The sequence below is a fragment of the Lygodium microphyllum genome, chromosome 8 (genome assembly GCF_053477565.2).
Source record: "Lygodium microphyllum isolate KBCC chromosome 8, Lygodium_microphyllum_v1.1.10, whole genome shotgun sequence".
NCBI lineage: Eukaryota > Viridiplantae > Streptophyta > Polypodiopsida > Schizaeales > Lygodiaceae > Lygodium > Lygodium microphyllum.
In genome coordinates, this window is record NC_141142.1 from 32,008,858 (window position 1) to 32,021,019 (window position 12,162).

Here is a 12,162-nt window from a genome sequence, read left to right on the forward strand (position 1 = left end):
CGCCAATTAGAGCATATGCTTATTACTATGGTATGTTGGCAAGGTGAATCTTCATTGAAAATTTGGTTCAAGTTAGTTAACTTGAGTTGAGGCATTTTTAAGTCTTCAAATTAACTTGAGTAAGAAGCATACTTTTTGCAAAGTTGATTGTTTAGAGCTTTCTATTGCTAGCCCTAAGCTAATTAAACCTTTTTCCTTTCGGTTTGTCAATTAGCGTGAGCTAGTGTCTTTAATAAACTCAGTTCAATTGTTGTTAAGTTGAGTTTGATAATTATGATGTTGCGAAGCTTGCAACTAATATGTCGTTGACAAAGATTGAAGCTTGTGTGCTAGCATCCAAGCTTGACTGAAGTGAAGCAATTCAAGCTTGTCACTAGCACTAAAGTGAATCTTTTGAAGGTTTTGCCACCAATTTGGATGTCAACAAAATCAAGCAGTACTATGCTACTCTTCTTTGGTACATTGAACTTTTCCTTTGTAATGTAGTCATTGTATAAAGAGTAAAGTAAAGCTACACACATGGATGTGTCATGCCAAAACCCGAGGACATGCTTTAGAAAGCCTTGTATACATAAGCTTGAAGACATGAGCATCAAATTTCATCTTTCGAAAAAGCACAATAGCATCATTCTTAAGCCTAGGAATAACATCTAAGGGCTCGCAAAGGTATCCTTGTGTTGCCATGTAAGCTTTAGCACCGAAGCTCTAAAAACATGGATTTGTTTGAACTTTGTATTCCTATGTTGCCATATAAGCTTTAGCACCAAATGAGGGTGTTCCTATGTTGATTCATGTCGAAACTTTGCACTTGAACTTTTGACAAAGGTTTTGAGCTTTGTCATTATGATTCATGTCAAAGTTTGTTTTGGGGCATTTGACATGGTACAAAAGGGCAGTGCTCCTTGTTATGTTGGAGGAAGAACCATGTAGGACAAAGGCTCCAATTGACATGTGAATGTAATGGAACAAGTGAGATGAAGAAGGTGCATGAAGTAAAAGACAAGGAGGGTTGTGTTGATTGAGAGAAGAACTTGGAAGTAACAATAGAAAAGGGTGGTAGCATCTCAAAGGACGAGATGGGTGGCCTACCCTCCCCAACCCATATTTGTGAAAGCTACAAGCGAACAGGGTTGCTTGTAAGAGTCGAACTTCCATCATCACAAGATCAACAAACAATAAATCCGACAATCAAAGCAATCAAAGCCTTTGCTTCGTGAGAATCAAACAACACTAGACATAAGAATTTAAGCAATCACAGCCTTTGCTTCACGAGGATCGACAACAGTAAGATCAGCATCACTTAAGGCAATCCAAGCCTTCACTCGAATCCTGACTTGTCTCTCCCACACATCCTCTTGCCTTGCATCAAAGTAGCTGGACCACTTCTGTTTATTTTGGAAACCTTAGTTGATTTGGGCATCATGCAGAGAGACAGGAGATGCAATTACAACAATCCAGATGCAATTCCCATCCGTGTGCGGCACAGAAATGCATTATGCGCAGATTTAAGACACAGTTGTGTGGCATAGAATTATGTGATCGTTTATGTTGTGTGTTTCAGGCATGGCTGCAGCAAGGTCTACTTAATCATAAAGCTAATCTAATTAATGATACAGCTTTGATGAAGCTATCTGTATGGACACCTGATGAAAATGCATTTGTATTCTTTCAGATTCCAAATGTGGAAGGGTTGAGCATCAGAGCGTGCAGAAAAGGGTTTCTGTCTAATTAAACAAGGTAATTCGATTAGGATTCACGGATTATTTCAGAGGTTTTTAAGGCTTCAATGATGTTTGTGCTTACTTCCTGGTGAATTACAGATTGAAAACCTGCAAAGCTGTATACCTGCAATGGATCGAGAAGGGAAGCATCTATATATAATCAGAATGAGGCTTTCCTTGTGTGGGTTGAACAGAGAAAGGGTGTGACCAATTAGCAACCGGGTACATATTATGGAAATATTAATGGTAGCAGGTGGAGATTAGACCTGATCTGCAAGAAAAAGGTGTGTCGGTTAGGTTTGTGATCCCGTCGGGATCCAGCATTGTTGGGATGTTCCAAGTGGGATGTGTTGAAGATCATGGAAGGTAATTGTCAGTTTCAATTACAGGTTTTATCCAAGAAGTGCAATTGCTTTGTATGTTCCAGGCCCAGCACACAACAATTAGGAAGATCAGTCCTCCAGAAGTACTACTGAAGATATGGTAACGGCATGAGTTCCATAGATGCCAATTCGCAAGATCGTGCACGCATCGGTTTGTTTGTGAATCCATCACAAATGTGAAAATTCGGAATTCCGATTGTTCCCAGGGTTGCAAGAGCGAACACAGGCCGTACTTTTTACAAGAGGGCACAATAGATGATTATGGATTGATGCTTGAGATATAATCGATCAACACTGAAGGGGTATGGAATCACCTTATCACAAACTCCCACCTGAGTTGAGAGAGGAGGTGCTTGCAAGGGTCGACTGTGTCACCCGTTTGTTGCAACTGAGATTGGTTTGTAAAGCTTGGAATTCCCTGATCACCTCCCATGCTTTTGCCAAGCTGCAATGGCGGAGCACTGCCCCTCAGCCCTGGTTGATTGTTATCAGAAGAGCGAGTCCACCTAACCAGAAGCTCTACCTATGTGACAGGTCTATGGAAAAATGGCTACTGCCCCCTCTGCCTTTTCTCAAGGACTTGGAATGCGATTTCTCCACATGCAAAAGCTCAGGGGGGCTCGTCTGCTGCGTGGCCGGACGCCCCAGGCGTGGACCCAAAAGCATCCTTGTCTTCAACCCCCTAACACGTGCTTTCAGACTGCTTCCCAGCCCTCCTTATCCAGGTCTTTGGTCCAAGCCTGCTTTGGACTTGGCTTTGTGGAGAAAGAGGGGCAGCCTCTATTACAAGGTGGCAGTTTGTAATGCAGGATTGCGCGATGTGAGAGTTTTTGATTCAAGAAAAGGGTTCTGGAAAGATGGTGGCAGGCCCCCAGATGCTGTTGGTATGAAGCCTCGCTTAGAAGGGTACAGAAACAGCTCCAAGGAGAAGTTTTACTGGTATGACATGGAGAGAGAGATGTGGGTGGAAACTAAGCTCCCCACAGCTGATCATCCCTTTGGGCTCAAGTGCCCATCAGTAATCAAAGCAGAAGGTGGGGCAGTGAGGCTGGCTGCAGTGTTGGCTATGGCTGAGGGAGGACGCCATGCTTCGGTGCAAGGCTTTGGGGTCTGGGAACTGCAAAAGCAACAGAAGCAGCAAGATGGTGCAGGTCTTGAGTCACACTGCTGTCCTGATGTGTATGGGCGGGATGCGAGTCAAAACTGCAGCTCAAGACAAGAAGATAGGCAACGGCATAACAAATGGGAGGATGGGGAGCCTATGCAAACATCGAGATGTCCTCATACAATAACTTCCTCCTCTCGGGGAGCTTATGCAGGAGATTGGCAAGACCGCCGCCGCCCATCTCACAACCGTCTACATGCACCACGACGAGCTTCTGAGGGTAACTCCCATCTTTACTTTCCAAATGCTTTGTCTCATCATCTACATCGATGTCATCACCCCTCGTTAGAGGAGAATGGATCCACATGGATTGAACTCTCTAGAACACCACCTCGCTTCTTGAGAGGACCTCGTGGCGTTTTGCATCGCCTCAATGATTCATCCCTTGTTTGCCATCAAAACTATGTGTGCATGACTGGGGTTATTCGGTTCTCTCTCTCCCCTTGGGATTGCTTCTACCCTTGGCTACTCATCTATAATCCTTCCTGCAATACTTGGGATTGGTCACCACATCCTCTTGGTGACAAGACGTGGGCGAATTTCCATGTAGTGTGTGTTGTAGAACCCAACCTTCAAGATGACATTTGAAGCAAATTTAGTTTTAGCCCAAGTTCTCAAGGTTGAAGCCATTGTTTTAGTATATATATATAACCTTTCAAATGTTGCCATTTACTTCCATGTAGTTTCGAAGATACGGTTGAGCCTTCTAATCTCACCCCATAAGTTGTACATACCTCTAGACATGGGTCCATGAGTTTGCTGTATGTGGAAAGTTCCAACATTTCTTGCTAGTGGTGGCTTGAAAGGGTCAATGTTGCGAGCAATGTTGACAATACTAGCATTTGAAAGATGTGGCATTGTGGCTTTTGACACCATGCTAATATGATTCTATGTTTTGAAGACATTCAAGTTTGATGTATTTGGGAAGTTTCAAAGATTCTTACGTGGTTTTTAAGGACCAATGTTGACAATCCTCACACTTGAAGTATGTGGGATTTGACACCATGTCAATATGATCCCGTGCTTTGAGGGCATCAAAAGTCATGCTAAAAGTTCAGATTGGGTTTCATAAATGACTTTCATTCCATATAAACGTATGGATGAATTGCCCTTTGGAAGGGCCAACATTTGAAATATGTCACTTTCACCACCGTGTTAATATGATTCTATGTTCACCCGAATATTGGGTGTGTTGAATGCGATCATGAGCTTGATTCTTAACTGGGGCAGTGTCACGGGTACTTCGTGGACACTTGAGCAGAGATGGGTGTGTTCGTCAAATAAAAGATTCAAAAATGCCAAAAGGCACCACATTTAAAAAAAATAAAATCTATGTTTGACATCACAAGCAATGCTAGATGTTTGTGTTGATAATTATAATTGCCTCTAGCATAACTCATTCCATATATATGATACAATTCACACTTAAAATAAATTTGATTTAATTCCTAGCAAGGCCTTCAAGTCCATATGACAACAAACAAAATAATTGCATATCTCCATGTCTTTGACATGTATGTTAAACACTAATATCTCTTGTTAATTTTTGCACCATGTTTAGACATGGTCTCTAAGTTCTTAATGGTTGTATTTGTAGAAGCCTGAAAATACTAGATGCATATCATGAAAACCTATAATCTAGCTGCCCAAGAAATGAGGTCCCCACCTCCAAATGATAATATCAAGAAGGGAGATTGGAAAGAGCATGCAAGTGTATGCATTTAGCATCTTGCTTATTCCATTAGCAAGTAGGTGCATAAATTTAGTCCCTTGCTTTTATAAGTTTGTATTGTAGGATTAGTTTGTCTTAACCAAAATGTATAGAGTTGCTTACATCTTGATAGAGTGGCTAGTTGACTCATTCATTTTAATGTTTTTGTTTTATGGTGTGCATGGAACTCAAAGGTTTTCCACAAAGACTCACTCTAATGGCAACATCCCAACTTATTCTAGCACTTAGTTCATATCAAGATTGAGATGTAAATCCAAAGTGAAGAAGGAAGCATTTCCAAATGCATTTTCACATGAGTAAGGTCTTATGTAGGACTTGCATGCCTTCAACCACTCTTTGTGCACTCCTTAGTTTTCAGTTGTGGTTTGAGATGAATTCAAGGTGAATTCATTCCTAAGGTGGTGATTTCTTCACTTGTCCTAGACCCTCTCAAATTTTGAAAGCAAGATGTTGACCACATAACTTGCCAACTTTGGTCCATCTCTACCCTTGTGAGTCAACTATGTTCTAGCTCTTATCAAATGTCAAATAAGAGTGGCCCTACTTTATACCTTGTGCTTCTTACAAGCATGGAAACAATGAGAGATCTCCAAGCCCTTTGCCTTATAAGTGAGCCACACTTGTTATGTGCTTTTTGAGAGCTTTGGCAAAGTAACAACAAGTAAAACATTTTTCACATCCTTAGCCAATTTGTTACCCTTTTGTGAACCAAGTGTTCCATCATGGGATGATCTCAATTGAAACATGCTTGCCCCTTTACTTAGACACCCATCCTTCTTGCCCCATACAATAGTCTCAAACTTGTAGCAAGATCTTAGGACATAATGCTAGAGACAATGATATTGCAAGAAGTTGTCATATATCCTCCTTACATGTAACAAGTATATTGAGAAACCATTTTGTAGGAAACTTGTGTTTCATTTCATTATAGAACTTACTACCTTTTGTTAAATAAGTAATTTGATCCCCTTTTTTCCCATTGATATTTGTCAAGTTAGAAGTTGCCTATGGTCATGGTCATTTCGTCAATAGTCTCCTAGCATTTGAAATAAGTTTTACTTGCAGTATTGAGGTAATTGTTTTCAAGAGAAGTTGGTGTATCATGACCTTGAAAGAGTGATTGACTAAAAATGAGGGAAGATAATGTAGTATCTAGACAATGAATAATAAGAAGATGAAGCCACATAAGCAAATCAACAATGAATAGATGATAGAGCTCCTCACACACACGCACACACGCACGCGCGCACGCGTGCACGCGCGCACGCACACGCACGCACACACACGCACACACACACACACACACACACACACACACGTCCCTTTTGCACTTCCACATATGGGTTTTAGAACCTCCTACCACACCCTAGTAGATGTTTTTTCAAAAATAACTGGTAAAATTACTAACTTCATACTGTACAATAACACAATTTTCTAGACTGATCAATGGCTACTTTAATTTGTCAAGTGCTCACCAAAATCGATCCCTCTATGTGCCATGGAGGCTCAAGCTAGAGAAGGCATTGTTTCTGTCTGGAAATTTCTAGAACTTTCTTGAAAAGGAATTTAGAGGATTGCTTGTGTCATTCCTTGCATCAACACATTACAATTCAGCCCCCATATCATTGCTTGTCATTGATGCTTGGGCCATCACTTATGTTAGTGCTAACCTAAAAAGATTCCCTTGTTATCTCTCTACTCTCTAGTATAAACAAGGGTCTTGACTACAAGCCCCTCAATCTTGACACTAGTTTCAAGGCTCTTACAAGGTAAGTCCTCTACAATTCAAGTCTCATTATTCAATGTAATCTTCCTTTGTCTTTCCTTATATCCAAGTCAAGTCTTGTAATTCGTCTTGTTATATTACAGATTCAAGTTCTTGTTGAGATATTGACTTCTAAGTTGTGAGAGCAACATTCCTTGAAAGGAACATCACTTGTTGCCCTCCTAGTAGTTTGGCAACATTATCATCCCTTGATTTTGCCTAGCCTTAATGGAGTCTATGATGGAAGACATCATGGGCACCCTACAAAGCACCCTACAAAGCACTCAACAATAGATCCAAGAGCTCGATGAGAGAAATGCAAAGTTACAAGTAGAGAAGGCCAATGCATCAAGCTCTGACCAATCATCTTCAGATATATTTGCTAGCTTTCCATCTATACCTCTTATGGGCCTTACTTACTTCTTCTAAATAAGGACATCTTGGATTTTCCCCTTCCACAATTGATGTTAGTACCATCAAACTTCTTGATGTTATATAGTTCCCTATCTATTGTAGATGATAAAGCCATTTATGCAAAACAACAATCAACTGTGAAGTGACAACAACTGGAAGATCAACTAACTACACTGCAAAACTAGCAGACTTTCTACTATACCTATTAAGTATAACCAAAACTGAGAGAAACTAGAAAATGAATCACTACTTATCAATAATGCATAATATATCACTATCAAAATGCTATGAAAATCACTACCTATAATTAAAACATGGTACTATAGCACCAATGCTTCCTCAAAGATATAATAGCATAACATCATCCAAATGTTCAAAAGTACATCAAAAGATTGATCTCCTTGAAACCACTAGAATACATCAAGGAATAATGTTCTTGCTAATTCATGAACAAATATGCATGGACAATATGATAATAAAAGTAGCTCAAGAATTGCTACAACATATACATCAAAGTCTCTACTCCAATAACACTTGTTGCATGGTAGCATCCAATAACAACCTCCAAAATTATGAAATATGTAATATGCAACATGTGTTAAACTACTTAAAACCTAAAAATACTTGTTTTAGTTGTCTATCACTGGGCTACCAATGCTTGGTACTCTATATACTCCATCTTTATAGTGACCCCATAATACATGACGTGTTTTGTAGTTTTTGAATAACTTGTGTAGAATTATAGATACAAAGAGATAGCATATGCAAAGCTTATGGGTAAAAAATGAAGCCTCAAATAAAAAAATGGATAGAGTGAGCCCGTATGGGATTTTCTCAAGAATTTGTTGGCCTCTTTGCATACGTAAAATCTAGTCCAAAATAGATAGTATGAAGACTTTTGTTAGCAGTGCTAGTTGGAGATTCTCCCATTCTCTAATACTACTTCCTACTTGTTGCTAGATGATGATAGAAATGATTACACACAATTTATGATAAATGTTGTTATATAAGAAAGGGGACAATTGATGATGTATGGTATGTTGATACATGTGCATCTTATCATATGACCAATCATGTTGAATTATTTGAAGAGATGCAAGATTTATAGGGTCCAAGATATATAGAGATGGGTGATGATTCATGCCACATGATCTCAAATATTGTGAAAGTTTTGTCCTTATACAATGGTTAGGCAAAGTGCTTTTTTGATGTATTACATGTATCCATTACAAAGAATTTAGACAGGTCACATTTAAAGCTACGGGCTATTTTATGGAAGACTTTAAGAAGTGTAAGCGGTTTGCAAAACAAAACAGAGTTGGGCAAATATTTACTTTGGATGCTGGAATTCTCGCTATAAATAAAGGTATTGATGCAAACATTGAAATATGGCACAAATATATTGAATATACAAATATGCAAATGCTAAAAGTAATGTAGTCTAAAGGGTTGGTTATAGGTTTACATGAATGTAGAGTTGTAGAATTGCATAAGATCTGTGAAGCATGTCACATTGGGAAGCAAGTAAGATAATATTTTCATATGATAGAAATATAAGCATAAATATACTTGATGCTATACATTCAAATATTTGGGAACCTATATAGAATATATCTCTTAGTATTTTGCTATATTTCTTGATGATTATTCCATAAAGATATGGATACAATTCATGAAGGATAAGTTTGATGTGTTTGAGCACTTCAAAAATTTCAAGGCTATTGTTGAAACATGGAGATGAGATAGAAGACCCTCCTATATTTAGGTTGATAGTAGGGAGTTTACTTTATATGACTATCACATGCTATTAGGCTTGTGAGTTAGGTTATGCCCGGTACCCAGGAAGCCTCATTTGGATGTAGTTAGATGTACATTGAGGTATGTGAAGTCCACCTTGCATTATGGACTTTTTTATGAGAGACATAAGGATGTACAAGTGTCTGGATACACAAATGCATATTGGGCTAGTAATATGTCAACTAAAAAATCTACAAGAAAATTCATGTTTTCCCTTGGTAGGGTAGCAACTAGTTGGAGTAGGAAAAAACAATTTACAGTTGCTTTATTAAGTATAGAGGTTAAGTATAGAAGTTTTGCTATGGTACCAAGGATGCTGATAAAGGTTTCTAATCCTTTTTTTCGATCACAATCAATAACAATTTCTAGGGAGATTTTATTCTTACTTAGACTTCTACATGATTAATAATTCTAAGGTTTGTTATGTGAGTATTACCTAATTTTCATAGAAATTATCCACCGTTTCAACATAAGGACAATACCATAAAGACATGTTAAAATCACAAAACACGTATTAAAGAAAAAAGGTTAACTTGATAAGGTATTTTATAAATATTTCTTGAGTGCACTTTATTATGGTTCTTAGCATAGGTATGAACACATTTTATATATCAAATTTACATGGAATGATCTAGTATGAATCTTGTTCCTTTAATACATGTTATGGTTGCCTTGGCTTCTTCACTACCTCATTATTGGGTAGAGTGTTTGATGTGGCCCATGCTTCAACATGTGAAAGAGAAAAAGCAAAACAAAATATGTATACCCCAAGATAGGAGAAATGAACCCCTTCAAATGCTCTAGCAAATTTGGGTATGCAATTTGCCACTTGCTAGTAACATGAGGATATCACAAAGTTTTAGATTGAAGGATTTTTTGTTTTTCTAGACTTGTTTTCTAATGGAGCAAGGGGTTTCTTATTCAGATTAATAGGGGATCATGCTAAATTAGTTGGTTACAATAACAATGATTAGGTCAACCTTGATCATGCTTTTTTGGATTCTACATATGATAAGAGAGAAAAAGTTTACACCTTTGGAGATTTTGCTTAAGTTTGACTTTTACAAGCCATCTTTATTTTGTGGAGATTGGAGCATAGTCATTGCTATGAGATTGACACAACACATCCTTCAAATCTTTTATCAAGCAATGAAATTGTGTATTTAGCATAATATGAGATTTTAACTCAATAGAAATTATGCTACCCCAGTTGATTTTGGTATATACAACCGTGACTTTGTAAACTCTATTGCTCAAAGTATTCAACTCCAATGTTCTCTAATCACTAGTGGGTTTATACTAATGGGATAACATACTTATGGTCCTTTGTTTACGAATGACCCCTTTGCTACACTTGTGTTGCCACGATTCAAAAGATGTTTCCATGAACTCCACATCTTGTTGGGGGAAACTCCCACATCGATATGATAACTGCTAGAGCAACACTACCTCTATGGTAGGCAATTTTGATTATTCCACATATGATGCAATTAAGGTACAGATTTTGAGTTGGCCAAATGTATCTCTTATGTGAAAAAAACAAGGTATTGGATATGGTGAAAGGGATGGCAACCAGGTTGTGCCCCCAACACCTACACCATAGGTTTGCATGCATTAGTTCTTACTGATCATCTACTTGGGTGGTTTTGCAAGTACCAGCAGGCGCAACCTGTCCATATTTTTTACATAGCGTGTCTTAGAATTGCCATGGCTAATAATAGTGGATTTCATGGATTCTCTCTCTTTGCTCTATTGGTATATACTTTGTATTTTTTGCATGCTCCACTGATCTTGAGCTAACTTTGGACTCGATGATTCTTTATTGGCACGTTTGGGACAAAATTGATGACATATTACCAATAAGGATGATCACTTCTCCCTTCCACTTCTGTTTGCTCTCTTCGTCTTTTCTTTCTTCTGGGTTTTGGTTCATGGTTATGTGGCTTTTTTCACATTGGTATTCTACACATTGTTGTGGTCTTCTCCAACTATTTTCTCATCATGGAACTCATTCAAGTTGGAGCATACCATGTAATCTTTCTATTTTGAGGTTATTAATGTCTGATTGTTGCTGTTTGTATTAAGCATCAATATGGATATGAGGAATTTCCCCTTGACTCACTAAAATGGTTATATGCAATGATCAACGTTATATTATACCTACAACTCTAATGATACTTATCTAAATGTCAGTCATTATATCCCTCGTTCTTACTACCTCATGCCTTGATTAGAGTTACAAAAGGTATTATTATCATCAATCTATGAAAGAAAATAATCTACAACTAGTAGGATCAAAATATAGAACAAAAATTGGTGCTAGCAACATAATGCATGAATAAAGTAGGAATAAAATCTAAATGAATGCAAAACTTATCTACTATTGTTACATTTTATTTCTATACTCTGACTAAGTGCCCTTAACCATATAAATGGTGGTTTGCTACTCTACAAGTTTACCCCAATGATTCTTTCAAGTCCTTGAACGATTTTTGGTCCACATAAGTTAAAACCCTTCATAATAAAGAAAAGATTGTATTAATCTACTTACCATAAATCATGCTATGATGCCAATCTCACAATGAATTAACTCTGAATTAACTATCTTAGTTAGCTATTGGTAATTGATTGGTTAGTATATGGTATGGCTCTGCATATGGATGTAGTTACCAAGTTGACTCTAGAAAGGGTAAAAATTAGAGTAGGAAAGTATATGCCTTGGTAATAATGCCTATAAGACCTTTCACTACATCTTAAGTTTACTTAGGTGACTCCTTACTACATATTATGAAGAAAGAATTGGATGAAATGACTTGTGTAGTGAGTCCCTTTGATTTAAAATATTTTGATGAATAGGCATTGCAAGGTTGTGTAATATTTTAATGAATAGGCATTATAGGGTTATGTAATATAGCCATTGTTGACACCTATTATATTGGTAAAAATTGACCATGCACTATATAGCTATAGGAGTTGTGTAATACTAATTGTATTTTACTCCTTTTGATTGATGAATTTTTATATGAAGGTATTATGATGACTAGACATTGTAGGGCTATGAAGTATATACATTGATGACAGTTGAAAATTGTCTTTGGACTATGTTACTACAAACTATGTTACTACAAACTAGTTATTTCTTTTTACTATGTTACTACAAACTAGTTATTGTCTTTGGACTATGT

At 37.6% G+C, this 12,162-nt stretch overlaps 1 protein-coding gene across 2 annotated transcripts; it reads left to right on the forward strand.

The window, feature by feature from the left end:
- The first annotated feature begins 1,195 nt into the window (after positions 1–1,195).
- LOC148032122 (F-box only protein 6-like) lies at positions 1,196–4,318 on the forward strand. 2 transcript variants are annotated; one of them, XM_087682749.1, is made up of 5 exons: positions 1,196–1,577; positions 1,673–1,737; positions 1,821–2,087; positions 2,149–2,204; positions 2,311–4,318. In XM_087682749.1, the coding sequence occupies exon 5, from the start codon at positions 2,409–2,411 to the stop codon at positions 3,855–3,857; it is 1,449 nt and encodes a 482-aa protein (XP_087538875.1). In that variant the 5' UTR covers positions 1,196–1,577; positions 1,673–1,737; positions 1,821–2,087; positions 2,149–2,204; positions 2,311–2,408; the 3' UTR covers positions 3,858–4,318. The 2 variants fall into 2 exon arrangements, with proteins under 2 accessions (XP_087538875.1, XP_087538874.1); XM_087682748.1 differs by having other exon boundaries at positions 1,821–4,318.
- The last annotated feature ends 7,844 nt before the right edge of the window (positions 4,319–12,162 follow it).